The sequence below is a fragment of the Sturnira hondurensis genome, unplaced genomic scaffold (assembly GCF_014824575.4).
Source record: "Sturnira hondurensis isolate 20B ecotype Veracruz unplaced genomic scaffold, ASM1482457v3 Scaffold0016184, whole genome shotgun sequence".
NCBI lineage: Eukaryota > Metazoa > Chordata > Mammalia > Chiroptera > Phyllostomidae > Sturnira > Sturnira hondurensis.
The window spans coordinates 4,329,848-4,357,289 of record NW_028088815.1 but is presented as its reverse complement, the minus strand read 5'-3'; the positions used below and the strand labels follow the sequence as shown (position 1 = coordinate 4,357,289).

At 40.2% G+C, this 27,442-nt stretch overlaps 1 protein-coding gene across 15 annotated transcripts in view; it reads right to left on the bottom strand.

The window, feature by feature from the left end:
- The window catches only part of DOCK9 (dedicator of cytokinesis 9), a 354,977-nt gene that overhangs the window by 258,773 nt on the left and 68,762 nt on the right, over nt 1–27,442 (bottom strand). For 4 of the 15 annotated variants that reach the window (XM_037065813.1, XM_037065815.1, XM_037065820.1 and 1 more), the window contains exon 1: nt 23,483–23,817. The exons of 5 other annotated variants lie outside the window; for them this stretch is intronic. In XM_037065813.1, the coding sequence (XP_036921708.1) occupies nt 23,483–23,644 (162 nt within the window). In that variant the 5' untranslated portion in view covers nt 23,645–23,817. Of the gene's footprint in view, nt 1–23,482; nt 23,821–27,442 lie in introns of those variants that run through there. 6 more of the 15 variants (XM_037065818.1, XM_037065819.1, XM_037065827.1 and 3 more) reach the window with 4 other exon arrangements.

Genomic DNA, 27,442 nt, shown 5'->3' with positions numbered 1-27,442 from the left:
AAAGGAAAACTGTGGCCTACTTAGAAAAGAAAGAAGAAAAATTAGGTTAAAAAATTATTCTCCTGTAATCAAAACAAAGACCCAAACTCCCATACAGAGACTCCCTGGAATACAAACTCCATTCATTCTGCAGTTTGGAAATGAATTACAACAGGGTGCAACCAAGGGAAGCCCCGAGTAGGGATTTGTAATGGGATCCAGAAGTCAGGGTGTCCAGGAAATATTAGAAAAACATATACAAAAAATGTCCTCACCCCTACAAGTCTGAGCTGGGGGATGGGACACAGGGAACGGGGCCATTAAGAGCTGTTTCACACAACAACAGCTTTGCAGCTAACCTCTGGCATAGTCATTTAACATATCTATAACTTTTAACTGGTTTCATAGATATGTTAAATAGCTATGGCCTTGCTCTGAGCCAGGGAGATGGGAGTGACTTGAACCCATGATGTAACTAGGAGACAAGTCCCCCTCAGTACAGTGCCTGAGTGAGAGCTTGGAGATGATTGGCTCCACATCACAAGGCCACGCCTGCCCAGATTTACTATGGCATCTCAGAAAAGCTGGAAAAATATGGGAATGCTGCCAAGTGTAGCTGATTATGGGAGGAGTTGGAAATGGGGCTGCAGAGGCAGACTGGCGCTGGGATCTAAACCCAGGCATGGCATCCATGCTGGTTTTTGTTTTGGGGAAACACATGGCTTTGGCAAAAGTTGGGTGTAATAAATACTATTAATGAGCAGCTATGGGGGGTGCTTCCTTTCGCCATGTGGCTTAGGAAACAGGAGAGACCTTGCTGGGAAGAAAAGGGGTAAAAGGATTCTTGCTGGTGGGCAATGAGAAGGTACCACATGGTTTTGGATTAACTGAGATAATGGTGGCAACACAGCTGATGCTGCAGGGAACCAAGGGGTTGCTTGAACTGTAGACTTCTACTTCTTTTCCAGAGATCCGGTGCCCCAGACTGAGCAGAGGAAAAAGGAAGGATTATGCATTTGTGGGTATTCTAAAGGACTATAGTATTTTAATAATGACATTAAGTCACTACTTTAAATCTGTATAACTCTTAGAATAAATAATTCCTTTCCTTTTCACCAATCTCTGGCATTGACAGACATCGTTCCCCAGTGGCAGGCAAGGTGAACCTAGTACAGGGTGGGGTGGGGTGGACTCCAGGAGCAGAAAGGGGGGTCCATTTGGTAATAGTATATTGTATACACACACACACACACACACGGGTCTGTTCTGTAACAGAATGACAATCTGCTCCAAATCTTACATGATCACTGCTGATCATGTAAGCACCTTTAGTTAGAAAACTCCCCTCTAAAATGCAGACACACCCCTTGGCAGACATAATTCTGTTAGTTATTTATACCATGGTGCAAATGCTTCAATCTGGTAAAAAATCTCCCATCTAGGGATTTCCACCAAGACGGAGGCATAGGTGGAAAGACTGTGCCTTCTCCTACAACCAAGTTTGAAGACAACAAAGGTTTCGTAAACAAAGACAACAGCCAGAGAACAGAAAATTGAACTATACGGAAGTCCGACAACAACAAACCGTTCAATGGGGACCAGTAAAAGGGGCAGAGCCAGCAGCAGAGCAGGGTCGGGCAGGAAAGATCCCCCCGACCCAGGCATGCAAGCAGCACGGACCCAGGCGGGGTGCGGGGCAGACTGACTGCGGTCACAGGTCACACATTCGCGCACAGTGAGATGGACCACGCAGGCCCCAGGGGGCGAACCCAGTGGCAGAGGGCTGACCGCAGTCACACATTCACGTGCAGTGGGACAGAATGCGTGGGCCCTGGTGACAGTGGCAGCTGCGGCAGCAGTGGCGGGAGGTGGCAGACGGGACCGCCATTGCTCCTTTGACCCCGCCCCCACGTACAGCATCACAACCCAGCAAATGAGTTGCCCTGCTCTGGTGAACACCTAGGGTTCAGATCCTGATACGTAACAGGCACGAACAGTCCAAAAGATGGCTCAAGAAGAACTCAAAACCCCAGAGGCGATAACTCCAAGCGAAAAAGAAATAGCCAGCCTCTCAGATGCACAGTTCAAAACACTGGTGATCAGGATGCTCACAGAAATGGTTGATTATAGTCACAAATTAGAGGAACATATGAAGGCTAAACTAATTGAACTGAAGGGAGAGGTCCAGGAAACCAATACCGATGGAAAGGAAACTGGGACTCAAAGCAATGGAATGGACCAGAAGGAAGACCGAAACATCCGACCAGAAAGGAATGAAGAAATGAGAATTCAACAAAATGAGGAGAGGCTTAGGAACCTCCGGGACATCTTTAAACGTTCCAACATCCAGATTATAGGGATACCAGAAGGGGGAAAGAAACAGCCACGAGTGGAAAACGTATTTGAACAAATAATAAAGGAGAACTTTCCCAGTCTGGCAAAGGAAATAGACTTCCAGGAAATCCAGGAAGCTCAGAGAGTCCCAAAGAAGTTGGACCCAAGAAGGAACACACCAAGACACATCATAATTACATTAGCCAAGACTAAAATGAAGGAGAGAATCCTAGAAGCAGCAAGAGATAAGGAGACAGTCACCTACAAAGGAGCTCCCATCAGACTGTCAGCAGATTTCTCAAAAGAGACCTTACAGGCAAGAAGGGGCTGGAAAGAAGTATTCCAAGTCATGAAATCCAAACACCTACAGCCAAGATTGCTCTATCCAGCAAAGCTTTCATTTAGAATGGAAGGACAGATAAAGTGCTTCTCAGATAAGGTCAACTTAAAGGAGTTCATCATCACCAAGCCCTTATTATATGAAATGTTAAAGGGACTTATATAAGAAAAAGAAGATGAAAAATAGGAACAGTGAAAGGACAGCAAACTCACAGTTATTAACAACCACCCCTAAAACAAAAGCAAACCAAGAGGACAGACAGATCAGGAGTGAAACCATAGAAATGAAGAACACATGGAGGGTTAGCAACAGGGGAGTGGGAGGAGAAGGGGGGAGAAGGTACAGAAAATAGCATAGATGGTAGGTAGAAAATAGATAGGGGGGAGGGCAAGAATAGTGGGGGAAATATAGAATCTAAAGAACTTGAGACACATGGTCATAAGCTGGGGGAGGGGATAGTGGGGGACGGGGTGTGCCAGGTGGAGGGGAATGAAGGAGGGGAATAGAACAAATGTAATGGTATAATCAATAAAATATATATATTAAAATATATTATATTAAATATTAAATATATTATTATAAATAATAATAATAATAAAATAAAATTAGAAAAATCTCCCATCTAGCTGATATCATTCCCAGGCACAGACTGACAGAGCAAAAGGAGTAGGGGTGGAATTCTGGAGCTCTGAGAGAAGATGGGTGGATGGCCACCCAGAGGGCCAGCCCCCAATGGGAGTTCCAAATGCCAAGCCACAGCAGCAGGATAGAGGATATTTAACCTAAATATAATCTTGTCCTTGACTGTATCAGCAATTATCTCCCTGAAAGGGAAGGTTTTTCAGCAGGAGCTATCAAAGACAGACTAAACAAGTCTAAGTGTTCTCCATTCCTATTTTACTGCTACAGAACTCATGTTGTCAGTATTACTGGGATACCTATCTAAATGTGCCACCTTACATTTACTATTATGAAACCACTTTTAATCTCTATTTGGAAACCATTTACATTTGTTTTAAAAGGTTTTGTTCAAAGTGAAAGATTTTAGATAAAATAGTTCCTCCAAAACTTGTAACAGGAAAAGCTGGAAGTGCTTCAGTTCAATGTATGCATGGCTACTAATGCCTACTGGTAATCTAAATAGAGAGGGTATGCTTCATGGCACTATCTTCTTTTGGTCATGGGTGATGATAATACAATAAAGCCTTTATTTCATACGAGCACTGGATGCTGTTTTCTTTCAGTTTCTCTTTGTTAGAAAGACTGTGGAAGCAGAGTACCTTTTCCACAATAAAGTCAGAAGGCACAGCAGGGGCCCTCCTGAGGCAGGAGATAGTTGGAGTGAGGAAACGCTGAAGGCACCCGAGACTAAGGCAAAGGACATGGATACAGGACAGAGACCCTGTTATAAGGCTGGTTGTCCCTGCTTTCTGCAAAAGTGCTGAATCATGGTGAATCATGAATGCACATTTGCAGATGCTACAGGACCCATGCTTCATTATAATACCATTATAATAAATTAGTATTGTGGGACCCATCTCCCCCAGGGGTATAATCAAGAAAAAACATAGAAGGCTTCATGCCCAGTAGCTTAAAAGTAGTATTAACTACTTGTACATGCACAATAAAATCCCATCAAAACTAGCCAGGAAATAATCTCCCTCGAAGAATATAATCCCGCCCTGGCTGGTATAGCTCAGAGGACTGAGCATTGGTCTAGGAACCAAAGGGTTGCCGATTCGATTCCCGGTCAGGGCACCTGCCTGGGTTGCAAGCCAGGTGCCCAGTAGGGGGCACGTGAAAGGGAATGACACATTGATGTTTCTCTCCCTCTTTCTCCTTCCCTTCCCCTCTCTCTAAAAATAAATAAATAAATCTTTAAAAAAAATAAAATCCCTCCAGCCACTCTGCTCAGAGTCGATCCTCTCCCATGTTCTGTAAAGTGTACTATCATTTAAAAAAATCTGCCCTCTCTCTGCTATAAACTCTCTATGTGATTGGTTCAATTCATTGTTCACAATCACCAAGAACCTAGTTACCTATGTCCACCCGCAATGCTCCAAGACATCATGTTAAGGTAATCCTTGGATTAACTTTAATAACTTGAAACAGTCTAAACAAAACACAACTAGTCAGGTTGACAAAGAAGAACCTCAGGGAGCCTCAGGCATCTGCCATGATGGAGAAGCAGATTCACCAGAAGTTAATTAAGCTTAAGCTTCTAGATCCTTCCTTGAAGGGCCCCCCACCCCAAGGTCCTGTACCTATCCTGGTATTTGTAATTTTCTACTGGTTTTCTTAAGGAAAGACTCTACATTGTAAAAGCTTCAGGGCCCTACCAAAACTGGATATGTACCTGACCCGAAGGTTCCTCAGGCATCTGAACAGTAAGATCAAAAGTGAATTCATGCTCTGGCTGGTGTGGCTCAGTGGATTGAGTGCAGGCCTGCGAACCAGGGGGTCGCTGGTTTGACTTTCCGTCAGGGCGCATGCCTGGGTTTTGGGCTGGGTCCCCAGCAGGGGGCGCTTGAGATGCACCCACACATTGCTGTTTCTCTTCTCTCTTTCTCCTTCCCCTCTCCTCTCTCTAAAAATAAATAAAATCTTTTGTAAAAAAGACATTAATTCATGATCTCTTGCTCCTCCTTCTGTAAGAGGGTGCAGCCAGAGGGCCCCCAAAAAAGGATTTATAATGGGGTCTAGAACCCAGAGTGTCCAGGAAATATTAAAAATATGAGATGCCCTCATCCCCACAAGTCTGAGCTGGGGGAATGGGACACATGGAGCAGAGCCATGTGAGACTAGTTTTGCATAGCAACAGTTTTGCAGATAACCTCTAGAATGGTCATTTAACATATCTATAACCTTTAACTGGTTTCATAGATAGGTTAACTACCTGTGGCCATGCTTTGAGCCAGGGAGAAGGAAGTGACTTGAACCCATGATGTAAGTAGGAGGCAACTCCCCCTGGTTACAGAGCCTGCATAAGAGCATGGAGATAATTGGCTCCACACCACAGGGCCACACCCGCCTGGACTTACTATGGCAGCCCAAAAAAGCTAGAAAAATACGAGAATGCTGGCAGGTATGGCCAATTGTGGGTGGAGTCGGGTAAGGGCTATAACCTCTGCTATAAACTCTGGGTGTTTGGTTCAATTCTTTGTCCTGATCACCAAGAACCTGGTTACCTGTGCCCACCTGTGACAGTTCTTCTGCTCTCATAAACTTAATCCTGCCCTTCCCTTCTACGTAGGCATTTGATTAATAGCATCATCACCTCCCAAGTCAGGACACTGGGCGTAGTTATTCCTCACTCCCTCACCCACTTCCAGCACGCAACAGATGAGTAAATTCTATCTCTATTAAAAAAAAATCCCTCCAGTCTGATTTTTCCCCTCTATTTTCTCAATAGAAGGTGTGTTTGGAGGCTCAGAGTTTTTACCCTTATCCTTCTGCCTCCAGTCTCATGCTTTTTATTCTGATCCCACTGTCATATAAAAAGAACGGTCTAAAATACCCCACAGACATGCAGGCTTCCAGACAGAAACCGCTGATGTAGCTCTGTTCACATGCTATATCAGCACATGATGTAGCTCAGCACAGACTGGGCAGCTCACCTCACAACCAGCTCTGAACTTCTCACATTTACTTGCATACCTCTGAAGATGCTATTGTCTTCAGCTACAGGTTCTCCTCGCCACACACACAGCCTAACCCCACAAAGCCCAATTTAAATGCCACCTTCCCTTCAATCCTTCCCCCATTGCCCCTGCTCAGCTAGTTCACACCATCCTTTGATTTCTCTGGAATTCAGCAATTTTTTTCCTATTTACTTTTGTCTCCCAACTAGACGAGGCTCCCTTCTTCATCTCTGTCTCTTTCTCGCTCTTCTTTGTCTTTTTCTCACTCTTCCACTGTTGTGGAAATCACTCATTTTTAAATGAATAAATTTTTCCAGGCCCCATCTTCACTCTGCCTTAATACTCATGTGTGCTATACTGCAAGGCAGGACTCAAAGATATAATGGTTAAGAACAATGGGCTCTGGAACTCAATTACTGGTTTGAAGCCCAGCTGTGCTACTCACTAGCTATGTGACTTTTTAGACAATACCCTACCTTTTTCTTTGTTCCTTGGTTTCCTCATCTAAAAAATAAAGGTAAGAAGAGTATCTCTACCTGAGTTGTCATAAGGATTAAATGAGTAAACAGACATAAGGAGCTTAGAACAGTGCATGATAACCAGTGGACAGTCAATAAATGTCAGCTATTTTGGCATGCAGTAGGGTGGGCAGGAAGAAGAGAGGGAGGATGGCTTTATTCAATAATCAATTATTTTCCCACTCCACTATAGAAGTACCTTCTAAGGGCAGAAGAGACACTTACCTTGAAAGTTTGTTGTCCCAGAAAGGATACTGGGCCCATATTTTGTTAAATGTTTCTATGAATAATATAGATAATGGTGTCACTGCACAACAGAAAGGAGCTTTAAACAAATACCTGCAGGCAAAGTTCTCTAAGCTCTAGGTATTTAGGTGGCTATGATCCTATTACCATATGCAAACCTATCCTGTACCTCCCTGACCACTCAACTCCAGACAGTTATTCCAATTTCTTTTTCTATGCACTTTTTAGGGCCTGTGTTCTTAGTATTGGGTTGGCCAAAAACTCTGCTTCGTTTTCTCCATAAAATAAAAGGTACATTTTTCACTTGCACCAATAACTTTCTTGATTTGGATATTCTGAGTATGTCATCTATCTTCCATTATTGACTTCTAGTGGGTAGAGGCCAGGGGTACTGCTAAACATCTTCCAATGCATAAAACAGCCCCACAGCAAAGAATCATTTGGCCACAATGTCAATAGTAGCATGAAACATTGCAAACCACTGTTGACACATCCAATCAGTCACAGCACCTTCTCCATACACTGCACAAATCTTTTTTTTTTTGCATTTCAGTTGCATTTTTGTTTTTTGAAATAATAAAGCATAATATGCCAAGAATGTTGCATATTTTATTCCATCTTAGTATTAAAATGACTGCACAAAAACTCACCAATTTTGATTTTTTTAAATACACACTGATATGGCAGCTGTCACAATACAATCTAGTGAAAGTGTTTCAAATAGTTAAAGACAAACAAAAAATTAAATGAACTTTCTGGCCAAACCAATACTTACTCTAAGCACTCTCAATAGACCTCCTCCACTCTCACACTTCCCTCACATCGCTGATACCCACAACTCTGGTTACTGCCCCACTAGTCATGGCCCACTGACTTACAGATGTCTCGATTTTGACATCCCTAACCTCACACTCAGTATGTCCCCAACTGAAATTTTCTCCATTGCAACTTCCCCAGACTCATTCCTTCAAAATTGTTCCCTAGCTCCATAACTGGCACCCTGGAGGTGCCCTAGGTAAATATTTGAATGCACTTGACCCCTCTCCTTTAACTTTTTTTTTTGGTTTATTTTTAACATATTTGGTGTCACTTTGTTGTTGTTGTTGTTATTGTTGTTCTTATTCCTTGTCATTCACTGTCTCTTAAATCCATCTCTTAGATGCATCTCTCCATATCCACTACCATCAACTTTACTTTTTTATTTTTAAAAATATTTATTTATTTTTATTTTTATTTGTTTCAACTTTAATATATTTTATTGATTATACCATTACAGTTGTTCTATTCCCCCCTTCATTCCCCTCCACCCGCACCCTCCCTCCCCCACTATTCTCCCCCCTAGTTTATAACCACGTGTCTCAATTTCTTTAGATTCTATATTTCCCACTATTCTCGCCCTCCCCCCTATCTATTTTCTACCTACTGCCTATGCTATTTTCTGTGCCTTCTCCCCCCTTCTCCTCCTCCCAACCCCATGTTTCTAACCCTCCATGTGTTCTTCATTTCTATGGTTCCACTCCTGATCTAGCTGTCCTCTTGGTTTGCTTTTGTTTTAGGTGTGGTTGTTAATAACTGTGTGTTTGCTGTCCTTTCACTGGTAATATTTTTCATCACCTCTTTCTTATATAAGTCCCTTTAACATTTCATATAATAAGGGCTTGGTGATGATGAACTCCTTGAATTTGATCTTATCTAAGAAGCACTTTATCTGCCCTTCCATTCTAAATGAAAGCTTTCCTGGATAGAGCAGTCTTGGCTGTAGGTGTTTGGATTTCATGACTTGGAATACTTCTTTCCAGCCCCTTCTTGTCTGTAAGGTCTCTTTTGAGAAATCTGCTGACAGTCTGATGGGTACTCCTTTGTAGATGACTATCTCCTTATCCCTTGCTACTTCTAGGATTCTCTCCTTCATTTTAGTCTTGGCTAATGTAATTATGATGTGTCTTGGTGTGTTCCTTCTTGGGTCCAACTTCTTTGGCACTCTCTGAGCTTCCTGGATTTCCTGGAAGTCTATTTCCTTTGCTAGACTGGGAAAGTTCTCCTTTATTATTTGTTCAAATACGTTTTCCACTCGTGGCTGTTTCTTTCCCCCTTCTGGTATCCCTATAATCCGGATGTTGGAACGTTTAAAGATGTCCTGAAGGTTCCTAAGCCTCTCCTCATTTTTTGAATTCTTGTAACTTCACTTTTTTTTCTGTTTGGCCATTTCTTCCTTCCTTCTGGTCCACCCCCTTGATTTGAGCCCCAGTTTCCTTTCCATCACTATTGGTTTCCTGTGCATTTCCCTTCATTTCAATTAGTTTAGCCTTCATATGTTCCTCTAATTTGTCAATGTACTCTACCAATTCTGTGAGCATCCTGATAAATTGTGTCTTAAATTGGGCTTCTGCGAGGCTGGCAATCTGTTGGTCGCTTAGAGTTATCGCCTCTGGGACTTTGAGTTCTTCTTGAGCCATCTTTTGGGCTGTTCGCGCCTGTTAAGTAGCAGGATCTGAGCCCTAAGTTTTCACCAGAGCAGGGCAACTCAGTCATTGGGTTGTGACGTTGTATGTGGGGGCGGGGTCAAAGAGGGACAATGGCTTCCCTCCGCCGCCTGCTACCGCTACCCCCTCCGGCACCGCAGCCACCACCATCACCAGGCCCACGCACCTCGCTCCACTGCACGCCAGTGTGCCACCGCTGTCAGCCCTCCACCACTGGGTTCGCCCCCTGGGGCCTGCGCAGTCCGTCTCGCTGTGCGAGAATGTGCGACCTTGGTCAGCCTGCCCCGCACCCCGACTAATTCCGGGCTGCCTGCGCTCCTAGGTCTGTCCTGCCCGACCCAGCTCTGCTGCTGGCTCCACCTCTCTTACCGTCCTCGTTGAACGGTTCATAGCTGTCGGACTTCCGTATAATTCCGTTTTCTGGTCTCTGGGTGTGTCCTAGTTCTCCAAAACTTTTGTTGTATTCAAACTTGGTTGTGGGAGAAGGCATAGTGTTTCCACCTATACCTCCATCTTGGCGCAAGTCCCCACTACCATCAACTTTAATCAGGCCAACATCACCTGTCCACCCTGTAGTTTTTCCTCACTAGTGTTCCTGTCTTCAGAATTCACCTTTCTTCCTCAATTCACTCTGCAGTCTGAGTGGTTTTTCTAAAAACATCAGTCTAATCACATCTTTTTGTTAAAAAATCTTCAGTAAATGGCTCCCCTCCAATATTAGAATAAAGTTCCAAAAACCCACCATGACCTGGTCTGTGATTACCTCTTCAACAATACTGCTCACCACTGTACCCTGTGTATCCTCACTCTCTCTCTCAGAGCACAGACGGTGGCTTATTCACCATTTCATCAGCAAGTATCCAATGGAGATTGGGTGTGACATACTAGGAAATACATATTTGGCCTCTGCTATGATTCCTGGCACAGAGCTTCTAAAATTCTTGGAATTCCTTGAGAAACAGGGGTGAGAGGAGTATCTTTTGTTACACACAATAAGCTCCGTTCAACTATATCTGAGTTTATGCCATGAGGTGACTGGAAGGAAGGAAGGAAGGAAGCTGGTTACCACAGGAACCAATCCTGTGATTGGAGGGTTGTATCCACTCTACTCCCTGACCTCAGTGGAGGGGAGAGAGTCTGAAGATTGAGTTTAATAACCAATGGCCAATAACTTATTCAATCATGCCTACACAATGGAACCTCCATAAAAAAATAAATGAAGGAGTTTGAAGAGCTTCCAGGTCGATGAACACATACAAGTGCTAGGACAGTGGCACACCTAAAGAGGGCATGGAAGCTCCACACTCCTTTCCCATACCTTGCACTGAGCATCTCCTTCATGTGGCTGTTCCTGAGTTGTATCCTTTATAACAAACCAGGAGTAAGTAAAGTGTTTTCCTGAGTTCTGCAAACCATTCCAGTAAATTATCAAACCCACGAAGAAGGTTGTGGGAACCCCTGGTTTATTAGAAGGTCAGAAGCACAGGTGACAACCTGGGACTCACAACTGGCATCAGAAGTGGGGGCAACTTGTGTGACTGAGCCCTTAACCAGTGGGATATGCATTAATTCTGGGTAGTTAGATTCAGAATTGTTTAGAGTGAGGGAGAAAGCCCACACATTTGGTGTCAGAAGTGTTGTGAGAATAGGAAACAGTTTTTTCTAGCAGAGGATTAAAAAACAAGGAAGTAGCTTCAAGGTTCTCTTCTGATTGATTGCTCTTCAACAATAAAGAAAACATAGAGAAAGAAGAATAACTTGTCAGACTGATTTCTTTGATCCTGCTGCCTATTTCATAAGCTTGGAAAAATATATAGGGAATACCAAACATGCGGAAGGGTTATATCTTTAGCATACAGGACTGCTACCAAACCCACATCTTAGAATTCTATAAGCAAACTCCCATCATATACATTCTGTAAATGCAAAACCTCCTCCAGAAAACCTATCAGTATGCAACAAGCTCCATGTCCCTCAGCTTAGGTTCAAAAGTCACATGTACTCCCTGTTTCTCAGATACAGGTTTTTCCTTGGCAAGGAAACAAATGTTTATTGAAATACATCCTAGAATAAAGCCTTGGACTGTTCATTGACATGTGAAAGAAAGTAAAGTGCCTCTTTATCCCATATTCCAGTACTGAGGTGACAACAAAAAATACACACACAGTCACAAACGCGTTCGTAGACATACACATATCCAAACCTTCCCATGAGCACAAACTGCAGATAAGGAGGAAAATAAATTATCTTTGAAGTTCATATAATGTATAAGAAGAAAACTAGAATTTAATCTTCATCTATTAAGATACATGTATGTTCCCTGCAGACAAATACACTTGGTTTGAAAATCCTGGTAGCACTTCTACTTACATTTTGCTGCAACTCCTTTTGATTGCAAAGACCAAATATAGAATAAAATGTAGATTCAAATCAAGGTTACTTAAGGATGCAGCTGGAGTTTTTCTTTCATCAAAATGCACCACAGAGTCTTTATAAAGACAAGCTTAATCTACTTATGAACAAGCTAGTTCACAAGGAAACAAATTTTCAAATATAGTTTATCTACACTCAAACCTTAACCCTTAGGTCCTGAATCTTTGCCAATAAGTGCTTTTTAGACTACTTGATTCAGTGACTTATCCAATATATAGCATGTCCAATTGATGTTTTTCTCTCCAAATTCCCTGTTTCCATTTTTACTAAATTGCAGTTGAACAAACAGATGGATAAGAACTTTGTTTCTATAATGGACATAGAGTAGTACCATAACAAATCCTAGTATATGAAAGAACATAAAATATAATAAAGGAAGGATCACAAATCAATGAGTAAGGAATGGATTATTCATCAACAAGTTTAGAAAAAAAGTGTTGTGGCTAAGGAGAAAATCAAGTTAGGGTCTCCACTAAACTATATATACAAATAAATTCTAGATTGACTAAAGCATGTGTCAGCAAACTTTCTGTAAAGGGCCAAGTAATACATGTTTTAAGCCAGCTTGTAAATATCATAGATCTCTGTCACAAACACTCAACTCCACCACAATGAAAACAGTCACAGACGACACGTAAACAAATAAATGTGGCTATATGCTAATGAAACTTTAGTCATAAAAGCACTTGGCAAGCAGGCTGCCTGGATAGTAAATACATAAATAAGTGAATAAATAATTAAATAAGCAAACAAGTTCCAAAAAAAAAATACTGGTGCATATATGGTCTCAGATAGGCAAGAATCTCTAAGCATAAAAGCAATGAAAGAAATCCCCAAAGAAAGGACAATTATGTTCACTGACTGCATTTAAACTTGTTAGTAAAATAAAAAAATTAAACGACATTAAATGCAAATTATAAAATGGAAAAATATTTGAAATTAATATGACAGAGAACTGAGTTTCAAATTTATATCTTCTGTCTCTCAAATTGGCAAAAATGGCACTGGCAATGATCATTTATAAAACAAAACTAATATTAACTGGTCCTGGGAATGTGAGCTGGGTCAATCACCAAGCATTTAAAACATGCCTTTAAGGCCTTTAAAAAATTCACCCAAGCCTTACCAAGTTCATGCTTATGAGTCCAGCCTATGAAAATAACTACAGATCCATAGAAAGATTTCCGGGTAAAGATGTCTTCTATAATCTTAATTTGTAACAACCTAAATGCCTAACAACAAAGAAACATTCAAATAAATTCTACTACATACATTATAATGGAATATTACACATATATTGAATCATCCTTTAGCAGAACATTACAGGAATAAAAACGACCCTAAGAAAATGTTAAAAAAGCATCATCAAAAATTATTTATGGAATATTGTTGGGAATAGCCCTGCCTGGTTTCAGAAGCTGTAATTCCCCTGTGACTAAGGCTGAGTAAAGGACCTTGGGACCATAAACCACTTAGGAGACAAAGCTTATCTTCCTTGTAGGGGCACCACCTCTGCCCCCTTTCTCTTCACCCTGCTTGGCCCCAGGTGGATGCCTCGTTAGCTAACAATGGGTAAGATTCCTCAAAAGAGGGACAGCCTAAGACAGGCATGGTCACAAATAGGGCCCCCAGGGAAAGACTTGGGAGGCTATTGAAAAAGGGAGTGATGGACCCTTGCTCCTCCACTTTGACAGAGCCTGAGTCCTCATTCTGTCTGTAAGAAGTCTCCTAATCTCTCAGCTGCCTTACTTAGCCTGAAACAATGCCTTAAGACTGAAACAATGCTGGAGGTGGGTGCAGACCTGTTCTGGAAAGGGCAGGTTCCCTGGGGTGATCAGGCCTAAGAATGCATAAAATCCTATGAAACCTACTTTGCTAATACCCTCAATTTAAATAAGGGTCCAAGCAGGAAGTGAGTTTGTTCCCCAAAGTATTATGGCCCTTTAACTATCTGACCCTGACTCAGAATAAGCCCTCAGATTTCTTTGAGTGTTATCTACTGTTTAATCATTTCTGCCTGACAATGACTGATGAGCTTTATGCATATACCCTGTACTCCTGTGCAAACTAAACCCAATAAAAGCCTGTAAAGGCAAGGGTTGAGGCACTCTCCTCTTGAGAGAGTGGCTGAAGCTCTCCAAGGCTTTTTTTCCTTTTGAGATAGAAGCTGTGCCATCCCTTTTCCTCCACAAGACTCAGTAGTTGTTGAGAATTTGTCTCATCTCATCCATAACGCCGTGGACCCCAGGAGCCAGGATCTGAGTCGGAATACCGTACCAGTTTTCAATATTTGCATAAGCAGGGAAAACTATTTGAAAATATACAGCACATGTTAAACAGTAATTATTTCTGGGCTGTGGGATTATGGCTGATTTTTGTTTTCCTCTTTATTCTTCTCTATATTCTCTAAATTGGTATGGCTCAGTGGATTAAATACGGACTTGTAAATCAAAGGGCTGCTGGTTCAATCCCCAGTCAGGGCACATGCCTAGGTTGTAGGCCAGTTCCCAGTGAGAGATACTTGAGAGGCAACCAACCACAAATTGATGATTCTCTCCCTTTCTTTCTCCTTCCCTCCCTCTAAATAAATGACTAGATAGATAGATAGATAGATAGATAAATAAAAATTTTCAGCAGTGATTATGTATTTTAAATATGAAAGATTAATGTTACTTTAAAAAGCAAAAAAAATTGTTCCCGTTAAATATGTGAAAGAAACGTAAATCAACTACTTTGGATATCTAAGAACACTTGAGCAAAGCAATGACAGCTTTACTCATCTGTTTCTACTCAGTATTTCTGGACCTCTTTCCTACTTTTATCTCTTTGAAACAGCTATTCCAACTCTAAAAGGATAAAGACCTCCCAGAACAAACACATTCCAACTCCCATGATAGGACACTTCTGAATTCTCTTGGGATGCTGAGGAATGCTAGTGATCATGCTTCCAGAAGTTGAGGCAAAATTAGTGCTAATTTGAACTTCAGTATAACTATGTTACTTGCCTAAGTCTACAGCATCTTTGCATCTAAGTCAATATCTGTTATCCTGTTCAGCAAACAACTGTCAATAGCTTAATATAGGCAAACTGCTTGAAGTCACAAGGCAGAGAAAAACTCTCTTAGAGTCTTTAATTTTTTTAAATTTCAAAATAATATTTCTGGAGAGCAATCTGACACTCTCTCTCTCTACATATATACATAATCACACACACACACACACATATATATATATCAAAAGTCTTTAAAAAGTAAATACAATTCCACCCATTAATCCCAGTCTAGAAATCTGTGCTTAAAAAAATCTGCAAAGTGTTTAAAGTATATGTCCAAAGATGTTAATTGCAGCATTTATGATTGTAAAATAAATGGAATAGTGGACATAGCTTAAATAAAATGTCACTTCAATGGACAAAGTCTATGTCCCCTCAAAATTCATATGTTGAGCCCTGACTGGTATAGCTTAGTGGGTTGGGTGTCATCCCGTAAACTGAAAGGTTACTGGTTCAATTCCCAATCACAGCACATGCCTGGGTTGCAGGTTGGGTCTCCGGTTGGAAGCATGTGAAAGGTAAGCAATCGATGTTTCTCTCTCTCCCACCCTCCCTTCCCCTCTCTAAAAATAAAATTTTTTAAAAATTTTAAATCATGTGTTGAGCCATGGCTGGTATAGCTCAGTGGATTGCACGCGGGCCTGCAAACCAGATAGATGATCATGGTTCAATTCTCAGTCAGGGCACATGCCTGGGTTGCAGGCCAGTTCCCAGTAGGGGACTCATGAGAGGTAACCATACATTGATATTTCTCTCCCTCTCTCCTTTCCTTCCCCTCTAAAGATAAATAAATAAAATCTTAAAAAAAAATTTTTAAATCATGTGTTGAAACTTAATGCAAAAATGTGAAACTACTATTTATGTATTTATTTATTTTTAGGCAGAGGGGAAAGGAGGAAGAGAGGGAGAGAAATATCCATGATGGTTGCCTCTGGTGACCTGGCCCACAACCCAGGCATGTACCCTCACTGGGAATCGAACTGGTGACCTTTTGGTATATAGGCTGGCAATCAATCCACTGAGCCATACCAGCCAGGGCACAATGTGATGCTATTAAAAAGTGAGGGCTTTGGGAGATGATTGGCTCATGGGAGTCAGTCCCTCATGAAGGGGATCAGTACTCAGAAAAGATATCCCACAGATTCCCTGTTCCCTCCACTATATGAGGTTACAGTGAGAAAACAGCCATCTATATACACCCAATCTTCAGATGTCTTGACCTTGGACTTCTCAGCCTCCAGAACTGTAAGACAGAAATGTCTGTTGTTTATGAGCCACCCAGTCTATGGTACTTTGTTATAGTAGCCCAAAATGAACTAACACATATCTATATAATGAAATGATGGCATTAAAAATGAGACATAGCCCTGGCTGGTGTAGGTCAGTGGATTGAGTGTGGGCCGCGAATCAAGGACTCACTGGTTCAATTCTTAGTCAGGGCACATGCCTAGGTTGTAGGCCAGGTCCCCAGTGGGGGCCAGGTGAGAGGCAACCACACATTGATGTTTCTTTCCCTGTCTTTCTTCCTCCCTTCCCCTCTCTTTCAAAATAAACGAGACATAAAATACTGGGAAAACTGTAATAGCATAATCAATAAAATACACTTTAAACACCATTTGAAAGAGCCTATGTATCGATTAGAATTGGGTCATATGTTTAGAACTAAGCTTTCTTAAATAGTCAACTGAATTACAATGTATATAAAATGAAAACAAAGCAGTTACCCAGGAAAAGTACAACCATTCAGAGGATGGAGAGAGAAAATTTCTTCCAAAGCTCCTCATAAAGAAAACTCTAAAAAAGTCAGTATACTTACTCACTTGGAAAGATGTTTGTGATATATTATGGAGTCTCTTTCAAGCAAGTTACAAGACTATAAAATAAAGTGGCATATACTATGTATGTAGTGAGCTAGGGCTACCATAACAAAATACCATTGACTGGGTGACTTAAACAACAGAAATTTATTTTCTCACAATTCTGGAAACTGGAAGTCCACAGTTAGTGTACCATCATGGTCAGTTCCTGGTGAGAGCTTGTCTTCTTACTGTGTCCTCACTTGGAGGGTAGAAAGAGGGAGAGAGGGAGGGAGGGAGGAAGGGACAGGATGGGGAGAGGAGGGAAAGAGAGATCTTTCTATTCTTACAAAACCACAGTCCTATCAGATTGGTGCTCCACCCTTACAACCTCATTTCACTTTAATCACTTCCTAAAGACTCCATCTCTCAGTGCAAGTCACATTGGTGGTTAGGGTTTCAACATACAAATTTTGAAGGGGACACACAATTCAGTCCAACAGCAACCTGTTTTAACAGTGCTATACATGAATGAAACTCTAAAAGATTTTGTCTCAAAATGTTTATATCAATGGTTACTCCTGTGTAGTGAACACAGAGTGCTTTGTTTCTACCATAATTATTTATAACTTAATAAATGTTAAAGTAAATTAATCCCGTGGATAAATAAAATGGTAAACTTTAGTAGAGCATTGGGGAAAGATGCAATATGATCTCAGGCTAACTAGCTCACATGGGCAATGCCTCACAAAACACAACATTAGTTGAGCAGGGTGGTTTCGGGAGACAGGAAATGGATCTAGAATGAGAGCAGACTGTTCCTTGAAAACATCAGACCAAATAACTGTTGTGATCAAAACAAACAAAAAAACCCTGGTCATCATTAAGGATATTAGAAATAAAATGTAAAACACAGCCAGCCAAAGCCACTATCCCATGACCAAACCTGGAACTAAAGCAGTGTTCCAGAACATAGCCAAGCACATCCCTGCTCTCTAACTTTTTTCAAGACAATTATAACAATTCAAGAAACATAAGAAAACACCTTAAAATAATCAAGACCCAGCCTTCACTTTCCCAACTGTCTTAAGCTGACACATATTATAGCTCTTATCACACTGATTAAACTGCCATCTCCCCTGAAATCATCCACTCCACACCTCCTACCCCACTCATCCCCACCTCCAGACACACAGAGACACAGACAAGCAGGACTGCAGGCTCTTATGAGCCAGAGATCATATCACCTTCAACTCTTGTTCTCTTTGCACAGTGCATATATTCAATAAAGAGTTTTTGAATAAGCATGTGATAAATCAAAGGATTACCATAACCAATAAGTTTTTTAAATCACTGTTTGGCCTGGAGAGTCTAGGTGAGCTGATAAAATCCTACACGGCAATAAAGGCTGAGGACATGTTTAAGATGTAATAAGAACCATGGAAAATTTTAAAGCTTTAAGGAGGTGAGAAAAAAGTAAGTTTTAATTTAAAATGGGTAAAACTGCCCAGACTGGTATGGCTCAGTTGGTTGGTCATCGCCCTACAAAGCAAAAGGTCTCAGGTTCAATATCTGCTCAGGGCACATGATTGGGTGTGGTTTTGGTCCCTGGTCAGGGCACATACAAGGAGGCAACCAACCATTGTTCCCCTCTCACATCTATGTTTCTTTCCATGTCATTCTCCCTCTCTTTCCCTCTCTAAAAATAAATAAAATCTTTTAAAAAATAAAATGAAATGGGTAAAATTATCCCTATACTATCCTGACATGTTACAAAAGAAATTGAAGACAAGAAAGCTTGTTTTCTCTCTTTGTGACTTCCAGCAGTTTACCTTCATTATTGCCCTTTATGAAGCTGCCGACAGGGTCCTAGCCGCTGTCAAGGTTATAAATGAGTGACTTCCATTTCAGTTAGAATTAGTAAAAAAAGAACATGGTAAAGAATAATCCCACAGCTCCCTAATTCTTCCACATACACAATAAGAGAAGGGAATATCATATTACTAGCTACGAGTAAAACAGGTCAAGTCCTAGCCAATAAAGCTAGGCCCATCATGAACCTTAAAAGACAAGATAAAATGGGATTTACAAACATTTGGCCTCAGCTCGAGCTGCTTCCTCCTGGAAAATACCACATTCCAACAGTGCCCTGTGGGACCTGCGTATCAGCCTTCCCCCAAGGGGAGCCCCCTCATCACTTCAGCATATCCAGGCAGTTTCCTGAATGGGGTAAACTAATACATTCAATTAAGAAATGGGAGACTTTAGGCAAAATCTATACTCAGGAATAAAATATATCCCAACTTAGCCTTGCCCTTCAATGGAGAATTACTAGTCAAAATTTAAGTATAATATACTTGAAATTCAGTCAATCCACAATTGTCAGATAAGCTCATATCCCAGAAAACTACCCACCATAGGGCTGATTCATGCCACTTAAATATAAAAAGAACCTTCCTGTACAAGACTGTACAGATATAGCCTTACAAACTTAAAGTCTACACTCAGGGCATCTGACTTTGCTTCAGAGCCAAACTTAATGATTGTAAAACAGTTTTTTCTTCACTATATAGTTCTCTGTTGGCTTATTAATTTATACTTTGTCCTTAAATCCAAAAGGATTTAATGCTATTTACATAAATATATACAAAATAAGATTGAAAATATTGTAATAAGAAGAGGAGAAAAAGCAGACTGTGATAAAACAGTGCAGAAAAATAAAAAGCAAAGTTTAAGGATAATATTTTAAAAAGCCAAAGAACTTACATGTAAAAACCCATGGACATGAACTAAGGGTGGAGAGAAGGGTGGAGTGCTGGGGATTATAGCGTGGAGGGGGGATAAAGGGGAGAAAAATACTGGGAAAACTGTAATAGCATAATCAATAAAATACACTTTAAACACCATTTGAAAGAGCCTATGTATCGATTAGAATTGGGTCATATGTTTAGAACTAAGCTTTCTTAAATAGTCAACTGAATTACAATGTATATAAAATGAAAACAAAGCAGTTACCCAGGAAAAGTACAACCATTCAGAGGATGGAGAGAGAAAATTTCTTCCAAAGCTCCTCATAAAGAAAACTCTAAAAAATACACTATGTTATGTGCAAAACACTGTTCTAAGAACTTTAGACACAGTTACTCATTTAATAACTCTGTGTAGTACTTTTACTGATCTACATATAGCGGGTAATGAAACTGAGGAAAAGAGCAGTTAAACAAACTTCCCAAAGTCACACAGCTAGCAGGTATGGATTTGGGATTCAAACTCTAGGAGCTGGCTCCAGAGTTGTGACTCTTAACCACTACACGCCAGTGCCTTCTCTCACTGTTTCAAAAGCAAATGAATAATGTTCTCAAAAATACCCTCATAGTAGACACCACTTTCATAAGGATGTTTCTTATGATGCACTTCAGTGTAGACCAAGAGAAAAACACAAAGTTTACATAGATCAGGAGCAGTGATTCCACTGGAGCCAAAATGAGGCAGTCCACATATGTGGATTTGTGACTAATGGACAGGTATTTGGGATATTTAGAGAATTATCCCCAAAATATCCCATTTATCTTTTTAAAAAATGGGTGGCCTGAAACCCTTTCAGCTATTCTTCATGAATATTACTGTATTTTGCTGTGTATAATGTGGTTTTTTGCCCAAATTTTTAAGGGAAAATAAAAGATGAGTGTTATACATGGGTAATACTAATCCCCTATCTACATAAATGTTGTTAATTCTTTTATTTATGCTCATGCGTTAAAAGTGTAACTCTAGAATTGTTACATAAAACTTCTCGTAGCATATGTTCAAAAATAAACGCTAAAATTCCCTTATAATACAAAAAAACAAGTATCCAAATATAACTAAATTAGAAATTGAATTAAAAACTAAAATAAAAGATCTTTTTTCCTGAAAGTTTGAGCCAAAAATGTGGGTGCACATTATACATGGAAGCACATTATATACAGCAAAATACAGTAATTTCCCTCCACAAGGTCTGGTACACATTGAGTGGCTGAGGTAAGGGACAGTCACAGGCTGGAGTGGCCACCTGAGCTGGAGGAAGAAGAAACACCCTCCCAATTAAGGCTAAGGAGCCTGACAAGGACCCACACCCACCTGGATGCAAAGGTAGGTTGACCATCTCTGATGTGGTCAACCTACCTTTGCAACCAGGTGACCCAAGAGAGTGCCAGTGGGCAGAGCTCCATTAAGAAAGGGTTTGGCTGCTTCAAACCAAAGGATGAAAATGTTCCCAAATGCTAACGCCATGGAGTAGGTATAACAGACCTAGTCCGGATAAAATCCAAAGGTGGTATCATCGATTGTCATTCACATCCATGTCAAACCCATTCCCTCCGCCTTGAACCACATAGCCCAGTATAGCTCCGGGGCAAAAGGTTGGAAAGTGTATAATTCTAGGAAGCTGAAAGGTCAACATGATAGGAGGAATTATAAAAGATGAGCAAGTACTTGTTCAGGGTTAACTACATAAATTTTTTTCAAGACTGGTTTTAGAACAAGTGATAATATCCTCTCTTCTCAGAAGCTTCTCCAAGTTCAGATTCAGGATAATAAAACCATGTCCTAAGAACTCACTCATTAACTGAGTACTTACTATGAATCAGGCATTGTTCTAGCTGTTGGGACAGAGAGGTAAATAAAATAGAGAAATTCCTACCGTCATAAATCTTATTCTTGTACTTACTATTATTAAGTAACACCACTATCTACCATTACTATACTTATTCTGGTATTCGACTAACTACATGCCAGGGACAGATAAATACAAGAAACTTTGGCAGGGAATCAGAGAAGGATGTGCTGAAGTGTTGCAAGATGACATTGGTGGACAAGGAAGCCTCAATGAGAAAGAAATATGAACAATACCCTGCAGGTGGTCAAGAGTGAACCAGGTAAATACCTGAGTAGAGGTGTCCTAGGAGGAGAGAAGAGCACGGTAGCCTCAGAGACCAGAACTGAATGAGGAATGAGGAGAGAGTGAGAAGTAAATTAAGGCAGGGCATGTTGTAGACAAATCTGGAGGCCACTATAAGAATACTAGATCTGACTCTGAGCAGAGAAGAAAGAATCTATCTTTTCCTTTTCAAAGGAAGGCCACTATCTACCATGTGGAAAAGAGGTCATAAGGTCAAGGACAGAAGCAGGAGACCAGTTTGGAGGGCACATCTTTCCACTCAAAGCACCTCAGCCACATGCACTCAAGGTCATATCAGCTTTCTTGACCTGCTGGTGTGGGCAAGGATAGCGGGCAGAGAGCATCCAGTACAATATACATGCACAGTGTCTCCAAATCCAGTCCAGAGCACCGACAAAGACTCTGGGAAGTTATTATTCCCTCATGCGACAAAATAAAAAGAAAAACAAGCACTTTCACAAAAGCAGGTTAACCAAAAACAAGTCAGTATGGCTTGAGGAAGCAAATGCTAGTAGCCTGGAAGAGGCATTGCCATCACTGGCTAAGTAGTTCCAGGGCCATCAGGGTTATGAATTATACTGCTAGTGGGACAGACACTGTAATGAGCTAGTCCTTCTAATTTCTGATACTAGTTATTCTCAAATAAGTCCATTCCAAAATACATTAGGGCTTAAAATATTTAGTAGTTAATACAGTACCATTTAAACTCCACACCCACACATAACACTATTTTCCAAAATGCATCTGATGCTCAAGTGATGCTATTTCTTCCGCCCAAGTATTTGGAGAGCAAACATCACATTAGCCACTGCACAAAATACACCCTCTCTTGTGGTCCTGCAAGGCTGGGGTGAAATGATCTGATCCTGAGATTCAGGTGGCAACCAGCACTCCTCCTCAGTCTCAGATGGCAGGGAAGGTTTCGGGATTTGGGCACACCTCACCCTCAACATACCATGTGGCTGCTGGCCAGACTCACACACAGGAACTCTCACATGTACTATTCTCATTCATTTTGACAAAACTGTGACAGGAACAAAAGGAAAGATGGCAAGGCATCCTGAGGGAGGAGAAGAGCAATGTGTAGCTTCCTCAGGAGCCTGGAATTTGTCAGAAGGCCGTGGAGAGGCACACCCATATGTGACTTGACACATCTTCAAACATTGTAAAGGGAGGAAAACACAATGAGTAAAACATTACATCCAAAACATTATAAACAGTTGCATTTAAAATACTAAAACTAAATTTCCCTTATACCTATTAGTTTCTTTCATATTCCCTTTAAATTTCTCCCCCTGAACCAAAGGACTGACCACAAGCCAACAGTAAGAAAAATTTAGCCAAGAAAAAGCTGTAAAGAAACTGAATAATTCTCTCTCTGGCAGAGGGTTCAATATCCAATACCCTTAATACATACTTTACCCAGCATTATGCCTGGGATAATACCAAGATAATATAAGCTCATAAAGCTAACTTAGAAAACTGTTCTAAAATCAAGTATCTTACTCCAGCTTTTCTCTGTACATATTTAGTTTTGATTAATCCATCACATTTTCACACATAAAAATGGGTACCTCAACTAAAAGTCACTAATTACCCATTTATACACACATATATGCTATATATAAGCATAATGAAATAAATATATTTGCTTTACAAGTAAATACTAGTTTATTTTAACACCACCAAACTATTTGTTAATTAAGCAAAACAGCATTTACCAGACAGAAGGAGATCAATAGTTCTGAATCTTCTTTAGTCCAATTGTATGCTGTGTATTCGAGGGCATTATTCTCTCCTTGCTGTTTGCACATATAAGCACAATTTCTTTCAAAAACACTGCGAATGCCTTTAAACAGAATCACACTAGTAGTGCAACCCATCCCCAAGATATGGATGTTCAGATTTCTAGCAATCTCTACTGCATTTCCACATCAGCTTCCTTGGCTCTTCAAAGCAGGCTCTCACTGTACCACCTTCATGACAGGCAGCTGCCGGCACCAGAACAGAAGGGAAGCTCTGAGCTGTCGCACTAGAATCTGCTCCTGCCCAACAGCCTGACAAAAAAAAAAAAAAAAAAAAAAAAAATCCAGGCTCCAAGTGTTAAACAGGAGGGGTGGTGCAAACGCAAAATGACACACCTCGGATGCACCAAAACCTTTCAAGTGTTGTTTTTTTCCAGCAGACTGCTTCACTGTCAATACCAAGGAACAAATAAGCAGATTTACATGTGGTTACTGGGAAACTACTGGCTCCTATGATTCGCTTGGGATTGTTCTGAATCTCAGAACCTGCCTCCCAAAAGGAAAAAGATGGTACCAGACAGCCACCCTGCTGCAGATACTGCTGGAAAGCACAAAGAATGATCTGCTGCAAGAAATCACTCTCCCAGAATGCTTTGCCTAGCATCTATATTAGCAAACATCTCTTTCCTTGACCTATATTTGCTGTTTGTTTAATCCTGCATCAGAAAGGAAGAGAGAAGCAAAAGAAAAATGTCCAAAAGCTAGTGAAACCACTAAGATGACTGCTGCTATGGAAACGTGTAAGCCCGCTTTAAACAACCACTGCATGTGTGGGCGACAGCTTGCTGAGAGCAAACAAAAAGGGACACAAAGTTGCTGTATGGATCTTGACTTCTGTGCTAGCAAGTTTACACTGCTTAAAAGTATTCTCCCATCTCTGGTACCCAAAGACGCAAATGAGAATATGAATAAAGGGTTACCTGGTCCTCCTGAAGCAGCACCTCAGTATGCAATGGTAATACACACTGGAGTCCCACAGCCAACAAGGTTATAATTTTTTATGCATAAGTAATACAGATCCTTCCACTGAGGAATGAACTCACTGACACTCCACTACCTTATGTGTATCTTCGGGGGCTAATAGAGAAGCCTGTCGTCGGTATAACAGTAAGTTGACTCTTGACATTTTCCTTCTAAAAAATGACAGAATTATGTAAAAAGACAGAGGCAAACCCTTTCCACCTATAACATGCATCTGAAAAAAAGTGACTGCTCTTTTAAGATCTATTCTGATATTCTTCCTTATTTTTACAAGGTAACAGAGGGTTTTCATTTCAAAATTACAATGGATTGGAATGATTGAGTACTTATGGTTAGTAACAGAAACCTATGTAATGTAGCAAAGGCAGATCTTTAGAAAACATAATGCAGTCACATAACCCCCAAATTTCTGTTTTCTATGGCTGGTTTATCTATTAGGCCCCATATTAAGGAAAAATCTAAGTCTTGTCTATTTCCTGAATTTTTATGCAATAAGCTAATAGCCACAGGAGATCAAGCAAGTAGAAATACTGACCACATGCAAAAGCACAGGAATTAAATGGTCTAGAATGTTTTGCTTCAGAATGGTAATTCTGTTAAAACAGAGCTATAGTGTTCAAGATCACACCCAAGACCTAACATTAAGACCCAAATCTTCATGTGACATAATAATGCTGGCATGTAGATAAATGGAAACATTCTACACAGAAAGTGAATACTGGAGACTATAAACCATCAGACACACAGGTTAAATTGTCTGTTTTAAGAATTCAGAAAATTTATAATTGTATTATAAGAGAAACAATTTTAAAAGTAACAGTTCATTGAATACAAATAAAAATGTAACTAGAAATTAAAAACAATCTATTATTATTACCTATTTTAGACATTCTGTGAAGCCAGGGAATATTATTTGAGATGCAAAATATTATATATGAACTTTACAAAGCAGTATAAATGATAACCAAGCAAATTGGAAGTATATATCTGGTTTACTTTAAAAGCTCCAAGTTAATATTTAAAACAATGGGAGAGAATGGAACAATTTTCTAACAATCATTCAGAGGAAAAAAATATTTTCCTAGATATACATTAATAAGCATTTCAGCAACTGTATCGCTTTTAAATATTAAAGCTTTTTCAACCAACAAAATTCATGGACAAGAAAAACATCAAAAAATATTTACAACAAAGGATTCAACAAGGCCAAAAAATACTATCAGAAAAATGACAATAAGAATCATTCAAAATGTGTACGTGGTTTCACTGATTTTTTCTGCATCAGAATTATCTTGGATTGGTCTAAGGTGATAATTAGCATAAATTCCATCAGAGGACAGGGACAGATGAATGGTATCTACTGACAACCAGTTCAGCCACCTACAAGTATATACAGGGTACAACACAAAAAAATGACCTTTTTTTATTAGAAAATCTTTTATTACAGAATCATAAGCATGTAATTCTGTCACATAACAATATCACACTCAAGTACACCAGATGACATTTTGATGAAATGTTCAAATTAAAACCATAAATTTATTACACTCACATTATTACCCTACCAACCACACTCAAGCAGGCCTTACTTCTGTCAGACCCCTGAATTTCAACTAGAGATCCCATTTACTCTCACATCTTTAAATCTCACCTCTATGTTATACATCTCTCAAGACTGGATATCTATCTTGATTCCTTTTTGAGATTTTTCCAGGACAATGTGGATAAAAAAGAATCTGATGGAACCCTAAAAATCTAGAACTACAGCCCTGGCTGGCGTAGCTCAGTGGATTGAGCGCGGGCCTGTGAACCACTCGATCACGGTTCGATTCCCAGTCAGGGCACACGCCTGGGTTGCAGGCCAGTTCCCAGCAGGGGACTCACAAGAGGCAACTGTAGATTGATACTTCTCTCCTCCTTTCCTTCCCTTCCTCTCTAAAGATAAATAAATAAAATCTTTAAAAAACAAAATCTAGAACTATAAACTAGAGATAATATTGTAGAGACAAACAGACATAAGTTTTTTACCTAGGTTAGACCTTGGGTCCTTCCTACCTTCGGAGGCCAGGAAAGAAGTGAAGTCTGTTCTGCAGTGGCTGAAATGAAGACCTCACATTACAATAGTACATCACATATGATATAGCTACACTTCACAAAACCTAAATAAAAGGAGTATGGGTAGAAGTCAATCTAATATGTCATTTATTCTATTTAAGTATCATAATGATGGCCAGTCCATATGAAAAGCTTACTTCCACCCCTGACACTACATATTTCATATATTAATGTAGTGAATTCTGCTGAACAAAGATCTTATATAAGTTGGCCTGTCAACACCCCGACAACACCATTTTATATTCAATCAGTATTGTCAAAGGTAAGTACAGTGTCTAAAATATGGCCTAATACATACCACATGCTCAATAAATATTGGCCTCCCTTCCTCCTTTTACCCCAAATTAAGTATTTTTCTTCCTTAACGTTAAGAGTAAAGAGTACTGTAGTTCAAGGATATGAGAATTTCAGCTCTAATAAAGTCAAATTACAAATTACCTCTGTTGAGAAAAATGGTTAAAATAGAGAAATGTAGGTTTGGTAGGGGAAAAGGAGAGTTAAGATGGTGAAGGTGATCATTTCATCAATGATCAGTAGAAAGTTTTTTTTAAATAAGAGAAATTAGGTAAGTGTTATTAAGTAAGGACCTTTTAAAAATACGGAAAAGAGTCCTGGCCAGGTTCTCAGTTGGTTGGAATGTTGGAACGACATTCCATACATCAAAAGTTTGCAGGTTCAATTCCTGGTCAGGGTACATGCCTAGGCTGCAGGTTCAATCTCCAGTCAGAGAGCCCACGAGAAGCAAACAATTGATATTTCTCTCTCATACTGATGTTTCTC